This window comes from Rattus norvegicus, chromosome 9, assembly GCF_021556685.1.
Source record: "Rattus norvegicus strain SHRSP/BbbUtx chromosome 9, alternate assembly SHRSP_T2T, whole genome shotgun sequence".
Lineage (NCBI taxonomy): Eukaryota > Metazoa > Chordata > Mammalia > Rodentia > Muridae > Rattus > Rattus norvegicus.
In genome coordinates this window covers 54,798,458-54,820,261 of record NC_141542.1, presented here as the reverse complement: position 1 = coordinate 54,820,261, position 21,804 = coordinate 54,798,458, and the positions used below count along the sequence as shown (strand labels likewise).

Here is a 21,804-nt window from a genome sequence, read left to right as displayed (position 1 = left end):
TAGTGCTGGATTTAAATAATTTTCAGTATTAAATATAACCAGTATAGAGGAAAGGAGATAGAATGTTTAGTGTCATCAAATGACTTAAGGCATGTCACCTTCATCCTGACTCCCATCATACCTCATGTTTATGTCAGCTTGACACAAGCTGAAGTCATCTGAAGGGAGGTAATCTCAATTGAGAAAATGGCTCTATAAGATCCAGCTGTAGGCCATTTTCTTAATTAGTGATTGATGGAGGAGGGCCCAGCCCATTGTAGGCAGTGCAATCCTTGGGCTGGTGGTCCTGGTTCTATAAGAGAGCAAGCTGAGCAAGCCAGTAAGCAGCACCCCTCCATGGCCTCTGCATCAGCTCCTGCTTCCAGGTTCCTGCCCTGTGTGAGTTCCTGTCCTGACTTCCTTCAGTAAATAGCAATATGAAAGTGTAAGCCAAACCCTTACCTCCCAACTTGCTTTTGGTCATGGTGTTTTGTCACAGCAATAGAAACTCTAAGATACCTTCTCACTTGTTCCCAAGAGAGACTTACTGTGCTCCTGCTGCCACAATGTGGTCCGAAGTTTGCCCTGTCCTTTGACTTGGTGAATTTGTCCTCTTCTGTTGCTTCTAAAATAACTGGTGGTAACAATGAAAGAGACAACACAGTGCAAGCATTGGAAGGTTCTATTAAACACAACAAACTCATCATTTATTCATCTTCATTTAGTAAACTGAGGGGTGGGGAGGCATGGGTGGGGTGAACACAGAGGTGTTCACCAGGTGGATTCCAGGGAGCAAACTCATAAGGCTTAATGACAAGCGCTCTTTTTTTTTTTTTTTGGTTCTTTTTTTTCGGAGCTGGGGACCGAACCCAGGGCCTTGAGCTTCCTAGGTAAGCGCTCTACCACTGAGCTAAATCCCCAGCCCCGACAAGCGCTCTTAAAATGCTGAGCTGTCCTGCCAGCCTTCATCCAGTAAACTGAGTAGCTCCTTTATTGCAAGAATTCCCCATGTCCTTATGAATACAAAGGTAAATGGCAAGATAGACCAAATGTACATGACCTATCCTTTAGATGAAATACATTCACAAGCAAATGATAAACTGAAATTTAAATGATGAGAATAGCAGGAGGGAGAGGAGTGTTCCAGATGGATGGACCAGGGTAGAGGGGAAAGGTAAGATGCAGATCTAAGTGACCTGACTAAGGGGTCCCCGGGGTTAGAAAACACCTCTTTTGAGTGTGTTAGGACACTTTGGAGAGGACTGACATAGGAGAGGAACTGCAAAGGCAGGCCAGGAATGTGGGCTGTACCATCCAGTAGGTTGAGGCCCTAGATAGAAGAGAACCAGAGACAGAGAAAGCCAGACAGTGCCACAGGCTCTGGCAAGCGTCTCTTACCGCTGCACTGCCTGCCAGGATAGACTCAGACCAGCAAGTGCCTAGAGAGCTTCCTGGTCTTCAGCTCCACACGCAGGCTACATCATTGGGCTCTTGTATCTGAGGCTTCTAGCTTTGCCACCAGCATGTTCTCAGCCTCTCCAGAATGATGTAAGAAGACAAAGACACACAGACACACCACACCATACACACAGACACACTCACCACACACCACACCATACACACACACACACACATACCATACACAGACAGACAGACACACACCATACCCACACACACCACATACACCACACCATACACACAGACACACACCCACACCATACACACACAGACACACACACCACACACACACACCACACACACCACACCATACACACACACACCACACACACAGATACACAGACACACCACATACACACACACACACCACATACCAGACACACACACACCACACACCACACACACACACACACACACCACATATACCTTTCTGTGGTCCATGGCTGAAGTTGCCAAAAACAAAGACAAGTTGTCTTCAATGCACAAGTTTTCCTCCTCGGAGGACATCATTCAAAGTGAGGGTGCTAGGTGGCAAAGAATGGGATCCTGTAACTTGGTGGAGATGAGCTAACTGGGGACACTGAACTCTCCAAGTTTGACAGGACTGTCTTCCCTGCTCTACAATGCAGCTGCATCCCTACCCTCTGTCTGAGGATATAGTCTACACTGTGTGTAGAAATAATAATGACCTTCCCTGAAGAAGCTGCTGAGAAAGACATTATGGCCATTCCACCACACATTTTTACTTAGAGACCTACAGTCTGGTGAGTTACACAGTGTCACCCCAAGGTGGCTATACTGAAGAACTTAAGTTTTCTAATTCATAAAGCAGAGTCTGGGCAAATATGTGCAGGGATATAATTTAAAGGCCTGGGACACAAGCAGAAAGAACAAAAGCTAAGGGGCTGGAGAGGTAGCTGGGTGGTTAAGAGCACTGACTGCTCTTCCAGAGATCCTGAGTTCAAATCCCAGCAGTCACATGGTGACTCACAACCATCTGTAATGAGATCTGATGCCCTTGTCTGGTGTGTCTGAAGACAGCTACAGTGTATTCATATACATAAGTACATAAATCTTTTTTAAAACTTATTTTTAAGAGAACAAAGCTAAATCAGATTGGGTTGACCAATACAGATCCATTAAATAGACATTCTTGGTTTAATTTTGGGTTTACACAGGTAGCAAAAGGAAAGATACTATTTATCTGATTGGTTAGCCAAAATATGAATCAAAAAATAGCCAGCCTACCTTACTGTGTGCTTGTGGGGGTGCTGGTAGTGCATGGAATCCCTTGATTTCCTGTTAGTGGAGGGAGTCATAGGCTCCAAGAGTGAACTTGACCATAAGTGTCTGGGGGGAGGGTAATCCGGGATGGAAACGGGGGTCACTGTTCAGACAAGCTGGAGGAAGTACGTCCACAGGTCTGTCAGAGCACGCTGTGCCTGAGGTACACACAGATGCGGCACACAAGCAGACCGGTAAGGTCTGGCCGGGTGTCCAGAGGAATCTATACTCTCAACAAGTCTGGGATGATCTAGATATGCAGGAGACATCAGCATGTAAGTCCTTATTCTATAGGACTGTTATCCTAAGGAACAGGAGAGTTAGATATTCTGCTCTCAGGGGCCTGAGAAGCAACAGGAGCAAGGAGGGAGAAGAGCGCAGCCATCACTTGCCAGTTTCCTCCCACTTGCTAGGGGAGCTAAGTGTTCTCTTCAGCATTTTTTTAATCTAAAGTGGTACAAAGGAGTCCCTCACTGACAGACACTGGTCTTCTAGGCTCCAGGTAATTATCACAAAACTGCTGTTAGGCCCATAAGGGATTCAGAGTGCATGCACAGGTGAGGTGTGGGGAGCGAGGACATCAGTATTCTTATGCTACTCCTCAGGGACCTGTGTCCTAACTTGGGTGGTGACAGCAGTGTGGTTACTGCTGGAGAAGCCTCCATAGGCCACGGGAGAAGAGGGGTCCTTGCAACCCAGAGCACGGTAAAGCCCCCACTTGCTCTTCCACTAGAGTCACCCACTAGCCCCTGAGAGGACGGTATGACTGGGGCTGACACCTGTGGGTAGGCAATCCTGCTTGGACCCACTCTACATGCGAGGATCTCACTGGGAAGGCAGAACCTGATACACACAAGGTTCCATGTCTACCGTCTCACCTGCCCAGAGCTCACGGGAGAGAACTCCCAATTGGTCTGTTTCTCCTTTTAAAAAGTAGTATATTTGTCTGTCTTCCTTCCTGATCTTACATACTGGGTCACATGGGCCTTTAAGGAGAGGGTGTATTTAAGTGACAGAACAACTGCTGCTGACACACCTGACCACCTGAGCTCACCAAGACTTCCGTGGGAGGAAGAGAGAGCTGACTCTTAGGAGCTGACCTCTGACTTTGACATGAGTGTATGGGGACACCAGATACATGCACACACACACACACACACACACCCCACACTATCCCATACACCCCACACATGTGTGCATACACACACCACCCCATACACCCCACATCATTCCACACACCCAACACATGCACACATACATGCATACACACACATACACACACACAACACACACACGCATACAAATAGACAAATAGTATTAAGATGCATAAATATCATCACATACCACAATAAGTAAGTAGCATTAAAACAGATTAAAACATAGTCACAGAGACCTATAAGAAGCTATCTTTCCCTCTTGGGATCCTTAAGAGCAGGTTTAGAATGAGCCAGCCACTGGGAGCTGCCTCCTATACCCCTACCGTTGTCCCCCAGTTGACAATGTTCCCATTCTTAACCATACACTTTAATTCAAACTCACTAAAAACATGTTTAAAAAGACTGTAGTCTCTCCTGACCCCCACCACTTGCAGGCATATGACTTCTGGCCCCCAAGCCTAGGTATGGCACAGCAGTCTGGCGCCGGCTACAGAACATCCTTCCAGTGTAGGAGACTGAATCCAGTGAGGCTGAGTTCAATGTTCTTGTCAGTTTTTATTATTTATCATTCTAAAGACAAGCACATTTACAGCATACATGGCTTTGAATAAGCTAATAATATATAAAACAGTAACTATATGTTCATATATATTAATACTGTCCCAAACAAATAAATAAATACAAGTATTTAAATGCACTAAGCTGAGCGAAAACACGTGTCGGGAGATACAACAGCACTGTACAGCATTTATACATCCTTAAAGGACAGTAAAGGCAGATGTGCTGCAGGAGCTCTGACAGGATCCGCACGGCATGCCCACCGCCCAGAGACTGCACATTCCTTCCTAAATGGGGAAAGGTGCCGGACGGAACGTCTGTTCACTGGAAAGCTGTAGAACTGTTTTCCTCCCACAGGGAACAGTTCGGCCTCCTGTGAGCGGCCCAGGGCCTTGCTGAGCCTGTGCTGTGCGAGATGACCCTTCTGGGGCGTGTGTGATGCTCTGGAAGCCAGTCACAATGCCTTCAGAGAAAACACTGAAGCCACAATCTTTTACGTGATTAGCCAAGTCTTAGAGTTTTACAGTGATTCATATTATAAACAGAAACTGAGACAAGAATTCACATGCAGAAGCTGACAAATAAGTCAGCTTCGCCTGTTCCCTTTATAAATGTGGACAGGTCAAATGCCCTGTGGACAAGTCAAATGCCCTGTGGACAGAAAGGAACGCTGGAGAACATGGGAAACATTTCATTCTAAAATCTGAAGAAATATTTTTAAAAGGCAGTGATGTCAAAATAAGAAAAAAATGAACGAACAAAAACTAAAAGCTAAGAGTAAGTGAACCAACAACAAGTTAAAAGGCTTAGCCCGCCGCACTGAGACTCAGCCATCTTTGATCAGGGCCTGAGGCTTCAGGACAATGTGAGACCAGCAGAGCAGACCCGAGGGAAGGGTTGGGTAAAGAGAGCTTAGCCACTCACCTTCCACAGTGCCTTGCCTTGAGGGTGGGGCAGTGAGCCACACCACCCCTTAGCAGGGCACATCTTCCTCCCAGCAGGCACCAGAGACAGGAGGCTGTCTGCACACTGGGGTAGAGGGATGCCCGCACCCTCCCTGTCTCTTGCCAAGACTGGTCCTATTGATACCTCAAATGCCTCAGATCCAAGCTGTTAGCTGTTTTTCTAAAGGAGCCAAAAGAAAACTACCTAGACTTGCCTACGAGTTCCCATGGTGGTCACAGGTCATTAGTATCAGTGTCACGAATACAGTTCATATACATTTCTTTTTACAGCCTTTTAAATAACATGTAAACAGAATTACGGTGAACAGAACTTATAAACATATAAATCTCTAAGGAAAAAAATCTGCCACGTGCAGACAAGACTCACCGTCACCTTGTAAAAGATGAGCAGATTACAGTGTCTACAAAATCCCTCATTCCCTGTTCCATAATCTCATCTCAGACTCTCAAGGTAGGGGACAGTTTCAACTGTTTATCAATAGCCGTGAAACAGAAGGGGGACCGTAACCATCATTGCAAACCAGAAACTAAGATGCTTTCTCTAGACATTCAAACATGATTTATGGTCTTCTAGAAGACTATTACGAAGCTCCCAGAAGAACATCTACTTTGAAAATATCTAAGTTTCTACTGTCTCTCTGGCCCTAAATCCCAGACACCTGACAAGCCACATTGAAGGTCCTGACTGCTGGAGAACAAAGGGAGAAACACCCTGTGGGGTAGGGCTAAACATACACGGAGCATCCGGGGTGGGGTGGGGTGGGGGTGGGGTGGGGGTGGGGTGGGGGTGGGGTGGGGGTGGGGTGGGGTGGGGGTGGGGTGGGGGCAGAGTCCAGGGACCTCAATACTGGCTTTACATCTTAAGCAGACACTCATCCATGACTTGTGAGGGGCAGGAACAGTGTGGCTCCAGGTGTGTGAGCTCCTGGTGTGACCAACCAAGCTTTCCTTCCACTTTCGGTTCACAGAGCTTGGTGGCCTTTTAGGGCCACGAGCACCAGCCTGTCATAGCATGGAGGTTCTCCCCCAGCTGAGTCAGCATCTACCTGCTGCTCTACCTGCTGCTCTACCTGCTGCTCTACCTGCTGCTCTACCTGCTGCTCTACCTGGGACCTGAAGTGCACAGGTTAGGTACTTCCTGCTTTATAGTCAGTCTTTTTGAAAGAAGATTTTAAGTCAGTGCTCACTTGTGAGTTACTGAATAGAAAGGTAAAGGGGGTGAGCAGGGCCTAAGTGGCTATTTGAGAAAGCCTGCTGGAGTTGTATGAGACCTAGCTGGCATCTTCTAGGAACTATGACATTAACTGTACAGTTACAGCTGAAAGCTGTGGTTGAGGGCGGCTGTTGCTATCCACGCTATCGACCCACACGTAACCCTACAGATTCCAGCACAAAATCATGCTCCGTGGACTCTCCAGTGACATGTCTTTAAAAACACAGAAATAAAAACCAATCCTTCAGGTCTTCTTGAAGAATCGTATGTGACACTAGAGGGACCCACATTGATTACATGACAGCTAATTAGAGGACACCGTGTGTTCATGTCTCAACTTTTCCGTAAGTCCCTTCTGGAGGCCTGTAATGCTTGGGGAAGGCCTTCAGCTGCAGGGAGTTAAATGCATATTTGCGACTTCCAACATTCTTCATTGTGTTTTCTCGCCGACAACCCTCACTGGGGAAAAACAAGCACAAGAAATGACAGCAGTGAAAAAGGAAAAAAGAAAAGACTTCAACTACGATGAAATGAACCGATCATTTCCACAGCATTAAAAAAAGATTAATCAAAATGGCTGCTGGATTCGTTTACAACAAGCACACACGATGGAGGTTCTGAACAAAGCAGCTAAGAAGCAGACACAGACACATGCTGGGTGCCGCTGTGGGCTGGGACTCCCAGAGCCGCGTTGTATCTAAGCAGACACAAGTCTTTAAAAGACATGATTTTGCGTGTATCTTGGGTTTGGTTATCTGGGGTTCTAGTATAACCTGTGGCTCAAAGACTGTTCGACAGCAAACTGAATGAACGGGATATCTCACTCTTGGCATGGCCTCTGAAACACTGTACCTTTTGTATGTTAGCAAAAGCTGTGACCATCGCAAACTCCACATGCTGATTTTCCTCGAAGAATTCAACTGGTATCAAAAATCCTGTGGCTGAGGAGGCTGCTCTGATCAATCAGTCTCCACACCTAGGTAGGGGCAGTGTTCCAGTGCAAAGCACCCACACGGGCCCACACGCTCGCTTGCTCGCTGGCTGTCTGCAGACCGGGTTCCCAGCCTATTGATCAGGCTCTCCTGACCTCTAGGGGCTCGAATGCCACCACTCTCCACGTGGGCTGCTTCCATTGTGGCCGCTTCTCCTACAAGACCCTCTGAGTCCAATGTGAGCCCACAGCCACTCTGCCCTGAGAGAACTCGTCACCAACACGGATCCCAGCTGCACTTGATGGAGGGATGTCATAGCAACCCAGAGGCTAAACAAATGGTGCCCGAGAGGACGAGGAGCCAGGGAGGCCACAGAGGAGCCTCAAGGGAGTTCTGGGCAGAGCTCTGGGGTGGGTCTGACACTGACAGCCAAAAGTGATGCTGACTGCGAGTGCCTCTCTACATGCAGTGAAACTTACTGTTTCAAAATGTTAGCAGAGTTGCAATGAAATCAGGCAGTTATCAAGTTCAGGAAAATTCCTTCCTGAGATGTAAAATTGCAGTTACCAAGAAGCAGTGGTTTGAAAAAGTATTTCAAAATTCATGAAGACCATGAGGCATATATTTAAAAAAAAAAAAAAAGTAACGCTGAAGCCTTTCAGAACGAAGATGACAGTCCCTTACTAAGGGCATGTCTGGGGGTTTGGTGAGCCAAAGTGCTTACTCAAAAGAGTGCGCACAGGCAGGCTAGAAAAGCAACTGCTCAGCCACTGACTGCTCCAGCCACACATGTGCACATCTTTGTTCCACAGCCTCAAGCCCTAGGCCGCATGTGACAGCTGAGCAAAGCCTGGGCCATCCAGAGCCAAAGACAGCATCAGCTGAACATTCAGGGATCGGATAAAATAGAAATGTATTTACAGCAGAGCCGTGGGCTCCTGAGCACAGTGGGTCTGCTGTGGCCTTTGGAGGTTCCCTACTCACACATGGCTTCTGCATTTATACGGAAGGGTCCTCAAACCCACCTACCTACCCAATAAATGCCCAACGGTAACTTAAAAACTTTGACAGTCCCTGTATTCACACACAGAGCTAACACTGCATTTAGCTGGCTGCATATGCTGTACACGAATACATGAACTTACAGTTTAGACTGTGCCTTCAACTTGTGTTTATGTGCAGGCTAGCATGCCTGTTCTGAGTGCCACCACTGCTGACATGAGCTGGTGTCCATGACCTGGCTGGAAGGCTTGGGACAAGGTCTCCAGAGTCCAGCATGGAGGCCTGAGGCAGAACACCTCACTGACAACACTGCTACAGTGACTTTAGGGACAATAATACATGAGGAGGCTTCTGGAAGATTTTAGCAATAAAAATTTAGTTACTGTATAACTAGTGATTATTTTTCGTTCTCCCTAATTTGAAGGACATGGACTTTGGAAGCTTGAATGGAAACTATGAAGGACAATCTTAAACACCTCTGCTCTTACTTTTCTGGGGGCTTTCCACTTCAGAGTTCATCTAAAGGCCCCATGTCTAGGCCATGCCATAGCAGACATGGGGCGTGACTGTGTGGAAGAAATGTCTCTGCTTCAGTGTCTCGGTCTGAATGACACATGGGGAGCAGTGCCAGTCAGCCTGGCTCAGAGAACTTGCACAGCTATTTCCTAGGGCACCGAACCCCTTGTGAATCTGGGTCTCTGTGCCGAGGCTGCTGCTGCAGAGGGTGCAACAGTCACTGGTTGTCTCCAAGTGCAGCTCAGAAGCAACACAGAGGCCATCACCCAGCACCAACAGTGACCTAGCTCGGAGCTTCTCTTCATGCTCTCTCTTCATTTCTCGCTGAAGCGGACAAGATTCTGAATGTCTATTTGGCTTCATTTCATGAGCAAAAGGCCTTAATGACATCAGAATACAGCATAAAAGAAGAGTACACTGCAGGTTGGTCTCCTGGCCTCCCTAGTATGTCAGAGGAAAAAAAGAAATGCAAACCTCAAATCCCAGTGCTGGGGTTTACCCCAAAGTCAGCCTTTTGGGGTGGGGTTCTGCATTCTGCTAAGCCCTGGAGGAGGAACAAGGAACCTCAGTGCTTGCTTTTCAGACCCATTTATCCCCTCAGAAGGGTGGCTGGCCCGCCCATAACAGACCATGGAGCCCTGACAGGAGCCTCTTGCTCAGGGCTGGGGGCGGGGGTTTGTCTAACCAGCCATTGCTCCTCTCGGGTATATAATGGTCCAGAGAGAGAGTCCCTGCAATAGACTAGGGGACAAGGGTGCGGTCTCTGTAGTTACTCTGTAGACCGCCCTCACCTGTATATGGTCTCTCTCTGCTTGGCCACAGCACAACCCTGGAAATGATGCCTTCCTGAGTCACCTCCATGGTATCAGGAGGGTATGGACCAGGAGCAAGGGATGGGAGGCTGTGGAATGCGCATGGAAGGAGGCTATGGGTGCTTTCTCCCCCATTCAGATGAGGCAAACAGATGGTGTTAGAGGCTTGCAGCACATGCTTTGAGGTGGAAGTATTCTTTCAAAGAGCCATCGAATGTCTGTCTGGTGACTAACAATGGGTGAGACACTAAACTGAAAGATGCCATAGAGCTGTCACCATGCTTCTACTAGGAGAGACATATAGACCTGCTTATGTGGAGACACAGAGGTGAGGCCTACCCTGGAGATCCTGCAGTGCTAGGATCTACAAAGAAGGACAGGCCTACTCAGCCTAGTTTACAGATCCGGTCTGGCATCTGGTATTCACTACGAACTGCTTCTGCAACTCCTAGACCTTACTCTTTTGGTGGAATCCAAACCAGAGAAAATCCTCCAAGTATGGTCAAGAAGTCTTGGGGAGAGAACAGAAGGGCTAAATTTGTGGGGGGTGGGTTTGTGAACATGAAAAATAGCAAGATACTAGAAACTCTGGTTTCTCTAAGTCACTCCAGGTTTTCCACCAGACTTGTGAAAAGAAATTCCCCTTCATCCAACTGGAGGTCAACACCGGAAACATGACTTAATATGAACCAGACAACGGAGAAGCCATTCACTATGTCTTACACAAGGCTTGTGGACTGATTCCTAGGTAACTTGGCTACTTTTATAGAAGACAATTACTCTCTGCCACATATAAATGTCCGGGTCACTGGCCATCCTGTTTCAGGAGCAGTACCATGTTAAAATTAAGAGCAACAGTGGCAAAACCCAGAGGGATCCCTCCTTCTCACAGCTCCAAGTCTCAAAACTGCCAAAACTTAAGCCTCATTCTTTTAGAACAGTTTGCTTTTTTTTGTTGTTCATTATTAACCTTATTTTATTAGTTAAAGAAAAAAAGATATCTAGATTTTATCTGGAACTAAACACATAATTTTTAAATTAAAAAAAAAGTTATTTCAAGAAAAAGCATATACCTCTCACTAGTACTTGTATTAAGAACAACCCTGAAGTCACATGCAACATGTAATCTGGGTATTGGCCTCGGTGGCATGTGCTCCTGTGTCCACAGTGGTGTCATCACCAAATGGAAAGAAATAGAAGCAAAGAAGTGTGACTGCAAGCTATTTGCTCTTGCACTCCCAGGACTACGCTGTGAAAGGTAAGCAGGAAGTGCAGTCCGATTCCATAGGGGCATCTAGGTAAACCAGTGGATAAGCATCTTTTTCTCGTCAAAAGGCAAGGAAGGTTAGCAATACACTTCAGGAATAGTATCAAATGTACAAATTCTTTTCAGACAGCATCCCTTTCTCTTGGAACAGGGCACACAAGATGTACAGGTAATAAATAGTTACACATCAGAAGATATTTGGTACAAGTAATCCCAGGCCAGCTAAGTATTGCAGTCACAGGCACCAGAAGAACATGTTACAAGCACTGAAGACACCACACAATCGGAATGAACAAGTCCTCTTGATGAAAGAATTTGGCAGGTATATACAATTCAGAAGAACAAAACGGCAAACTGTAAGGCATGAGATATTTCTTGGCAGACCTTGCTTTGACACCTTCCTTCTGTCCAGTTTGGTACACGGTGGCTGGACATATTCGGGCACTTTTGTCTGTCTTGTGACTAATTTTTCAAATATCTATTTGCAGCGCAATTTGGTCACCAGGTATGCTATGCTCAGAAAGAGCCACACAATCAGTAAATTGGGGCTCAGAGCTAATAGAGGAATGGAACAAAGGAGGCTGGGGTCTAGCCTTAGGTCTCGGATGGGCACCAGGCCGCTCAAGTTCTTCTGCGTGACTACCTCCCGTGTTCCAATGCTGTGAAAAGGAAAAGTTGGGAGAAAGGAAAAGAAAAGGGAAAAAGAAAAGAAAGGGGAAAAAAAAGGAAAGAAAAAGACACATGCGATGGGTTTACCCAAAAGTATGGGGAGAAAGGAGAACCAAAAGATAAGATTTAAAAAGAAAAATGGAATGAGCCACAACAGAAAGAAAAAAGAGATGCAGAGAAGTGTGAACAGAAGACCAAACAGAACCGCACAGTTACAGGAAGAGAAGGGGAGAAGAGAAGTGAAGATAAGAAAAGAATACTGCATCCGCCAAAGTAAACACACACAGGCTGAAGGATGGTTTTCCATGTTCACCCTCTCTCAGCTCGCCAAGCACAGCTCCATGCCGCCCGCCCACCCGCTGCCGTGCCGCATGCTGCAGATGAGCATCTCTGAGAAGCAAGCTGAACATGAAGAACCATGGGGTTTGACCTTCTCACAGACGCCTGGGTGCAAAGCTGCCTCTTGAGCCACACAAACAAGTCGTTCACCTGGGTGTCAATCCCAGGCCTCATCCTCCCACGCCTGCCTCAAGTCTTGGTGTGTCAGAGGGGGAAGCAATCTTGTCCCCCTACTTTGTAATGGACTGTTCTAGAAGATGGTCCTTCAAATGGAGTCTGCAAAATTCATACTGGAAATTGGGGGTTTTCCCTTCTTTTAATGCTAAAGAATCAATATCCTGGGGGCTGACTGTGGCTCAGTGGTAAGCTATGCTAATTAGCATGAGGTTTTGAAGCTGGATGGTACTTGGAACCACAGGACTGAGGAGCGGCATCCCTACCTAGCAAATGGCAACACTGACGCATGTCCCGTTCGGGGACGTGGCTGGCACTCTGAGGGAAGGGGGAAGTGAGTAGGCGGGGGCTCAAGACACCTTCTGTAGCTGTGAAAGCAAGGGGACACTGTGCAAGCACTGACTGATGATCACAATGTCTGCCAGGGCTGCCTGGTGGGGCCACTGAGGCTGCCTAGGAGGGCGGGCCTGCCTTTGAGGATTTCAGTTCCTAATATGGGACAGGGGCCACCTCTGTCTGTGTCATTATGTTCAGCCTCAGCCAGGTGGGTGCTGGCTTAGCCCGCACGGCTTACAGGAACTGAGTAGGTGAAAGGAGACCCAACTTCACGTTCATATACAGACTTCACGTCTCACGTGTGGGCAGCCACTCCAGATCAATTATTATTGCTACTTCTACCAGGGTGTGGATGTGGGTGCTTGTGTGTGTGTGTGTGTGTGTGTGTGTGTGTGTGTGTGTGTGTGTGTGTGTGTGTGTGTGTGTCTGCTAGCAAATTGAAGTTAAGGGTACCCACCGTAGAAATTTTATCTTCTAGCAGTTACAGACAGGGAGTGGGCTGAGTGAGATAGAGAAGGGAGAGCAGGAGGTGTGCTCATTTCCCTGGAAGCTCAGTCCTCCTCACTATCTTGGGGTCCTTCTTTTGTGAATAGTACAGCAAAACAGCCCTAACTTAACAGCCTCTGAGCCAAGAGTCTCAACACGCATCATATGCCAGGACACTGAGCAGGTGCAACTCATCAACCTGTGTTCAAATCCCTAGAGATATACAGAGGCGGAACCAAAAGAGCTGTGTCAGGTGTGAGGTTACAGTCCAGCTCTAGGTCTCCTCCTCCAAAGGGTCACGTTGAAGGCTTGGGCCGGGCCCCAGTGTAAGCTCAACATGAACAAAGGTGCTCATTGCTTTGAAGTGGCTGGCGAGGGCCCTGCCTTCATCAGTAAACTAATAGATTGAGAGACGGTAACTGTGGAAGATGGGGACCGGTTGGAGGATGCAGATCAGTACGGTATGTGCTTTTAAATTTTTTAAATTACATTTATTTGTTGCATAGGCATGTGCCATGTTGGGGGCGGGGGCTGTGTGACTTGCAAGAGTTGGTTCTCTCTTTCTACCATGTGGGTCCCAGTGATTAAACCCAGGTCATGCTTGGTGGCAAGGCTCTACCTACTAAGTCATCTCAACAGCCCTTAAAGTTGTTTTGACAGGTTCATACATTTATATCATGAATTTTAGTCATTTTCACCCCAAGCCTCTTCCTCTTCCTGTAGACATGCTTCTCCACAAGGGTCCTTTCTCCTTTCATGTGTTCCTTCTGTATGAGGCCCACTGGATTTAGTTTCTTGCCAGAGTGTGGATGGGAGGTTATTTACTGGAGCAAGGGCATGTGTCTTTAAAAGGTGGGTCTCGTCCCAGGCCTGTGTTGCTCCCTGGGTCCTGCTCTGTGTGAGCATCTGTGCTCGGCTGGCCAGCCATGCTAGGTATCTGCCTCACCCCAGTAAAGAAACAAACCAGCTGAAACTCGCAGACTGCGAGCGGAACCCTCTTCCCTTCCACTCCATTCTCAGGTTCTGTCACTGCAGTGGGAAACTGAGCCACACACACAAATCTGACCTGAGGAAGTGGGGTATCGTGGCCCTTTGATCATCAGACCCAGGAGGAATTCAGAAAAGTCTGGGGAAGCGACTTGAACGAATCTTCAAAGGCCATAAGCAGAGTCTAAAGGGCACCAGAGGCCGTCCATGTTCCATTCTAGCAAAGAGCTTTCCTGTATTTACCTGTATTTTGTCCTTGCCCTGTGGAAAGCTGTCAGAGCAGCCCCTGGTTAAGTTGTTGCACAGGCATTACTGGCTGCTTTTAACCAATTAATAGTAAGAACTGAGAACAAAAGGTCCGAGGCCCAGGTAAATCTGGGACAGGACACTGTAGCCTCTAAAGCGACTGGAGCTCATTCCTGTGTTGCTGCTGTGGGCCCCAGCTAGTGTGCCCCACTGAGAGGAGTCAGGGACATGATGCCTTTGCTCTTATCAATAGATTTGTCCACTGACTAAGCCGTAATTTACTGCATTACTACTGAGAGACAGTTGGAGGGTACCATGGCAGATGGTGGTCCCTAGGGATATATGCCTCTGAAGGACACTGGTCCTAGCCTTTACTGTGCCACCACAGGGACCCGATGGTGGTCCCTAGGGATATATGCCTCTGAAGGACACTGGTCCTAGCCTTTACTGTGCCACCACAGGGACCCGATGGTGGTCCCTAGGGATATATGCCTCTGAAGGACACTGGTCCTAGCCTTTACTGTGCCACCACAGGGACCCGATGGTGGTCCCTAGGGATATATGCCTCTGAAGGACACTGGTCCTAGCCTTTACTGTGCCACCACAGGGACCCGATGGTGGTCCCTAGGGATATATGCCTCTGAAGGACACTGGTCCTAGCCTTTACTGTGCCACCACAGGGACCCCGGCCTATTGCCCTCATATCCTCAGTAGTCAACATCTGTGGCTCACTAGTCAGGCTTCCTCCACACTGCGCAATTAATGGGGCACAGAACAGCTGCCACCCTCAAAACCAGGATCACATGGGGAGAGGTTAAAAGGGTACAAATATTCTGGATACAGACTCTGTTGTTTTTCTATCACCAGGGACAGAGGCATGGCATGAGTAACTTTAACAGAGAGGTTTAAATGAACTTGGAGACAGACAGGAGTGGAATGATACCATTTTTGCTCCTGTCAAGAGCCACGAGGAGCTCAGGTATCCCTTTGTGCGTTTGTGAGAAGGTCAAGTGCAGAAACGTACAGAAAGGATAAGAGGATCATACGCGTTAAAGGACTCAGTGAGAGGACAGATGGTGCAGAACGCTCAGGAGACGTGACTGTTGGAAACAGACTGTAACAGCATTGGTGACTACATCAAAGGAGACGGGAGGACCACTTTCTTATCCTTTCTTTTGGTATGCAGGGTAGGGAGCTTCCCAGCAGTGCTTGAAACAAGGCATCCATCAACAGAAGACAATTTGAATTCTGGGTTTCATTCTGCAAACACATCTGCTGCCTCAGAATCAGGACATCATTAGGGGGAGGTGGCCAGGGCACACAGACAGCTATCACCATAAAACACTCACACTGGACATTTTGCTCGGGAGAGCAATCTCTGTCCACTACTAGAGAGGCAGCAGAGCAAACCAGTGCAACCTGCAGACACAGTTCCTTCCCTGGAGTTTGGAAGTATACAGTGCATACACATATACTATGTAAAAGCAGCTGCCTGCTGAGAAAGCGGGGGCCCTGAACCCACCCACAGCCAGGTGACTCCCCATCATTGTGAACGGTCTGACCCAAGCCAGGTCAGTTCAGTTCTACTCAGAGTGCTGGCTTGTCCCCACTCCACCACCCCAGGCCTTCTAGGAGAATACTGAGTTTGACAGAGCCAGTAGTTTGTGTAGGAGTCAAACTCAAGTGTGCTGGAAATTTGCCCCAGGTGGAGCAGAGCCATGGCTCATCTGCAGTTTACACAGCAAAGGGAGAGCAAGTGGCTGGGCAGACACAGCCTGGCAGCAGCCTCACTCACCTGCGCATGCACTCCAGGGCTTGTGTGAAGACCTGCGGGGCCATGCCGTGCTCATGCTGCAGGATCAGACACTGCTCCAGGGTCACCGACATGGCTGTGCGGTCCTTGGCACTCTTGCAGCTGGTGAATCGGACCCCATTAAGGCGGCGACAGACCTGTGGCAGGAAACAGGCTCTTAGGAGAGGAAAAACCAGCAGAAAGGCAGCACCTTCAAGGGAGGGAGCTGGCCAGAGGTCTGGCAGGTACCCCAACAGTAACTATTCCTGGCCTGCTTGCCCGGCTCTCCAGCTCCGTGTCCTGCTGAGATGCTATCAGAGCCTAAGTTAACCCCTCCAAGCTTCATCTGCCCACCATTGCCATCCCTCAGAACTTGTCCCTTGTGTGTGTTTTCCCAAGGGAAATTCCTTCTAGAGATCTTTGGGCATCACTGTTTCACAATGACTCTTACCAGCTATCCCTTCTAAGCCATGCTAGACCTTCTTGGCACATCCAAGGAATGGGAGCAAAGGATAATTCAGCCAGGGAAAACTACTGTCACTCACAAGTGTGCCCTCCTCCCCACCCCCCGTCCCTGGACATACTAGTGTAACTCCTTTCCCACCACAAGAACACTGGGGTCATGCCTTTTCATTTCTAGATACATTCCTAGATTCCTGTCTCCTAGACACAGTAGTCCCTGGCACGAGAAGAGATCTGCGTGCCAGGTTCCCAGCCCACATCTGAGCTAGCTGTGGAACTCTGGCTAGGCCTCCCCACCTATGAAATGAGAAGCTAGGAGTGATGGGGTCTTCTGCTGATGAGCTGGGACTCTACTCACATACAGAAAGGAAAAGAAGATTCAGAAGAGAACAGCTTTCAGGGACATGGTGTCTAAGTGGCATGGCTTTGCTGCCCCAATTCACTGTCACCCACAGGTGATCATATGGGATGGGATATAAAATGGGTTATACAAAGGTCCCTGGGAACTCTGCATCCCTGAACTTCTATGATTGGAACTCTGATAGAAACAAAACCGACAGGACTGGAAGCTCTGCTTTCTGACTTGACAGGAAAATCACTGTCCCCACATCTAACTGATGATCATTCTGTGGTGTGCAGTAGACAGAACCACAGTCTCTAAACAGTGACACGCATGGGCGTGTGTGTCTGCACAGCCATCAGTCATTACACTATTCTAAGAACAGATCAGGGAGGGAAGGCGCCAGTCCACTGCTCAGCATCTGTCTGCCCCCTCTGACTGCAGCAAAGGCTGTCTCCCTGTGAAAGGGGCCATCACTTCATAGCTGTCCCCTCAGACTAACAGTAAGGGGCACTACCTACTCCCGCTCTGCTGCAAAGACCCAAGAGAAGGCATGTTCTCCTTCTGTGTTTCCGTCCCATTTCATGGACCCAGCATGACAATGCCAAACTAGAGCCCAAATGAAGAGAAACAGGAAAATGCAGTCTGTGAATCTTGCTAAGACTTTCGTCACTTAGTGTTTCAGAGTATGTTCCAATGTAATTATAAGCTCAAAGGGTGGACCCGCCCCACATCTCCCATGGGGTAAGGTCTTACAGCTGCCTGTTGTAGAACACAAGAGACGATACGCAGAGGAGAAGGTCTGCTTTCTAAAACACCATTCCACAAGCAGCTCAGCAGCCACACCGCTAGCAACTCAAACACTAAGCTCATCCAAGAAAACAGCTGGCCACCACAAAGACACCCTAAATCGGGGTCTAACAACAACTGGGAATGGTCTAGCAAGCACCAGGCTAGGCAGGGAATATTTGCTGCCACGGAAGTCAGGGCTGGAAGAACCTGACAGACTAGCATCTCCCACCACTGTGAGTGGGAAGAGTCAAACGGCATCTGCCTGTGCTCCTTCCCATCCTTGTCAGACCCAGGCAGGGAGGCTGAATGTCAGAGGGAGTGCCTCACATCCCCGAATCCCAGACCTGGCCAGGACATACTGCCATGAGGGGCACATGAGGGACTGACTAGGAAATCTCAGATACCCTGGCTCTTAGTGGAGCCCTGGCATTCCCTGACTAAAGCTCTGAGAAAATACTAGCAATGCAGGTGCTTGGGCCATGAGGAAGTCTGAACAGCAGTGCAGAGTAGGACTTCTTCAAGAAGCTACGAGAGACTGCTGGTCCCACTTGGAACCGCTCATGCCCAGGTACCAGAATCTCAGCTGGGATCACATGGCTATACCGGCTTCCTTTTTTTTTTTTTTTAAATTTATTTATTTATCATATAGGAGTACACTTTAGCTGTCCTCAGACACACCAGTAGAGGGCCTCAGATCTCATTATAGATGGTCGTGAGCCACCATGTGGTTACTGGGATTTGAACTCAGGACCTTTGGAAGAGCAGTCAGTGCTCTTAACCACTGAGCCATCTCTTCAGCCCCTATACTGGCTTCTTAAGAGACAACACAGCAGCCCGGCTGGCAAATGCTCCAGGAACAGATTCCACGTCTGTTGTGGGAATCTAGGTAACCCTGTCAGAATGAACTTCTGGGCTATGGTACTCAGGGTCCTCTAGCACCATGGAAACTATGCAGTGACCTCTCCTATGCAGTGGCAATCTCCTATGCTGTGGCCTCTCCTATGCTGTGGCCTCTCCTATGCAGTGGCCTCTCCTATGCAGTGACAATCTCCTATGCAGTGACAATCTCCTATGCAGTGACAATCTTCTATGCAGTGGCCTCTCCTATGCAGTGGCCTCTCCTATGCAGTGGCCTCTCCTATGCAGTGGCCTCTCCTATGCAGTGGCCTCTCCTATGCAGTGGCCTCTCCTATGCAGTGACCTCTCCTATGCAGTGACCTCTCCTATGCAGTGACCTCTCCTATGCAGTGACCTCTCCTATGCAGTGGCCTCTCCTATGCAGTGGCCTCTCCTATGCAGTGGCAATCTCCTATGCAGTGACAATCTCCTATGCAGTGACCTCTCCTATGCTGTGGCCTCTCCTATGCAGTGGCCTCTCCTATGCAGTGGCCTCTCCTATGCAGTGGCAATCTCCTATGCAGTGACAATCTCCTATGCAGTGACAATCTCCTATGCAGTGGCCTCTCCTATGCAGTGACAATCTCCTATGCAGTGGCCTTTCATATTCGGTGACCTCCCCTTGTGTCTACCACCAGGTGTTGGAGGAACCTGGGCAATGGAGTCCAGAGTCTTCCCAAACTGCTGAACCTATGCAATGATGACCTTTCCGTGTGGCCTTGTGTGGGAGAAGTCTGTGTTCCCCTTCCTGGTCTGTCTTCACTATAATGACTCTTGGAAGGAGAACCATGACACTTCAGCACTGTGACGGGTACCTCAGCAGCTTGCCAGAGGATGTCCACATTCTTATTCTTGCGTGCATGGACATTCTGTCCTAGAAACCGCAGCAGCTCTGGAAGGCAGGTCTGACTCCGAGATCGAGGTAGACCTGGAGGAGAAGAGGGAAGAGGGGCCACTCAGAGACACTGGTGCTGAGGAAGCATTCCTGCTTCACGGCAGGGAACAGGGGGAGGGAGGGAGATGTTTGAAAATCTGGACATGGCCAGGCTGAGCCCTAAATTTCCTTCCCAGCTGTTAGTGCCACTGTCAGAGGGTAGAGACTTTATCTTTTGTTGGCTTTCTCAAGAGGCTGGAGAAAGGAGTGCCAAAGGACACAATTACTCAGGTCTCTTGCCCCTGCAAGGGACAGTGAGCAAGAAGTGAGGGAATGCAGAATGCTCGGAACAATGGGTCTTGACTAGCAAGAAGATGGAAACCTTGGGAGATTCTGCAAGTGTAGCCTCCTAAGAGAGACCTCAGCCCACACTTGGAAGGAAGAATTTCTGAATGGTCCAGGGATGCCTAACCCCACTCATCCTTTTCACTAATCCCACTGCAGAAGTGTCCAAGCCCTTGGAAGACCTCCTTAACCCTTGGGACATCTTGCTTCACCTAAGAAACCTGAGACAAAAGTCAAAGACAAGGCAAGCACTTCTGAAGGCTGTGGGATTTTTCATACACACAACATTAAAGAGAAGGGCCTCAAGGTCACATCTGAGGAAACAGGTGAGGCCCCAGCTCAAGTGCAGCCTTCCTTTGGTGGCACAGGAATGACTCCCGCAGCCACTAACCATCCTCACTTGGAGAATGTGAAGCAGAAACACACAAGTAAGAAGCCTCGGGCTGGGGATTTAGCTCAGTGGTAGAGCGCTTACCTAGGAAGCGCAAGGCCCTGGGTTCAGTCCCCAGCTCCGAAAAAAAGAACCAAAAAAAAAAAAAAAAAAAGAAGCCTCCAGCCTACGAGGCCTGCGGTGCGTGACGAGGCTGTAGGAAGGGGAGCTTCATCGCTTCATCTTGATCAGGGCATTCACCACCCAGAGGAGACGAAATGGTCTTACCTCCCGACCTCCCGTCAGCTGCAGCCTCTCCCTGGCCTAGCCTGCAATGTTCATTTTAGTGACTACCTGCCCACTGGTGGGTCATGTGGACATGAGTGTAGGCAGGTGGAGGGACACTAGGGTTCTGGGAACCACAGTTCACGGATTCTTTCCTGGGGCTCATGGGCACATGGCCTGCCTCTCCCTGGCTGCCTGGCCTCTGTCTACAGGCCTTCTTATTCCCTGGACTTTACCCTCAGTCCATCTGCTTTTGTGCCTCCTGGGGGGGCGGTACTGGCAATGCTAGAAACTGCCCACCTTGAAAATGCTGGCCACAGAACTACCCTTGGTAACGTTCATTACCCCAACCCTATCCACCATCAGTGGTCCAGTTCCCTGCAAGTCCACAGCCGGTCTCTCCCCTTATAGCATAAAAACAAGATGCTATTGGGATTGGTGTGGCTCCCCAGGAGTTCTGAGGAAGAACTGGAGGACACCTCATTACAATTTAGTCTGGGAAGGGACTAAAGGCCAGAGACGCTCCTGGAACACTATGTGTGCTGGCAAGTTTCAAATCAAACCAGCTGGAGTTGTTTTGGAAGAGCAAGTCTGTGGTAGATTTTCTTGTTGATAACTGATGCTGTTATGGGAGGCTCACTCTATTGTGTGATGCCACCCTAGGTTGGTGGTCCTGAATTCTCTATAAGAAAGCAGGCTGAGAAAGTCATGGGGAACAAGCCAATAAGCTACACACCTCCATGGCCTCTCCATCACTTCTTACCTCCAGGTTCCTGCCCTCAGTTCCTACCCTGCCATCGAATCCAGGTTCCTGACTTGAGTTCCTCCTACCCTGATTCCTTTGATGATGCACTGTGATGTGGAGCATAGGCTGAAATAACCCTTTTTCTCCCCAAGTTGCTTTTGGTCATGTGTTGTATCATAGCAATAGATGCCCTAATTAGGACACTATAAAAGTGTCAATATGCTTAAAGTTCTCAAAGTGTTGGCTTCAGTGGACCTGGCGCTCAGTGAGAACCTTGCAGTGTGCCTCTGCCCAGGACCATGCCATGTCATCAGCTCACAGAGGAAGCAGGGTTGCCGCTGACAACCATCCTTCCTGGGGAGGATTTGTGCACAACACTGCAGCAGGACAAGCTGGGCAGTGCTCAGGCCTGGGTCCCCTCCTGCAGTCTAACAAGAGAGGCCAAGCAGAGGCAGCATAAGCACTGCCAAGTGAATGCCCATCCTCTCTGGGTCCTTAACTGTACACACTTAGGTTCCCAGC

General features: G+C 48.6%; 1 protein-coding gene across 36 annotated transcripts in view; it reads right to left on the bottom strand.

Annotated features, from left to right (window-relative positions):
• Positions 1 to 4,413: 4,413 nt before the first annotated feature.
• Positions 4,414 to 21,804, bottom strand: part of Inpp4a (inositol polyphosphate-4-phosphatase type I A) — a 118,328-nt gene continuing 100,937 nt past the window's right edge. For 19 of the 36 annotated variants that reach the window (XM_087567792.1, XM_087567795.1, XM_087567798.1 and 16 more), the window contains 3 exons: positions 19,479 to 19,591; positions 16,176 to 16,330; positions 4,414 to 7,073 (listed from right to left, as the gene is read on the bottom strand). In XM_087567792.1, the coding sequence (XP_087423918.1) occupies positions 6,941 to 7,073; positions 16,176 to 16,330; positions 19,479 to 19,591 (401 nt within the window). In that variant the 3' untranslated portion in view covers positions 4,414 to 6,940. Of the gene's footprint in view, positions 11,803 to 16,175; positions 16,331 to 19,478; positions 19,592 to 21,804 lie in introns of all 36 variants that reach the window. The other 17 variants (XM_087567766.1, XM_087567789.1, XM_087567794.1 and 14 more) reach the window with 1 other exon arrangement.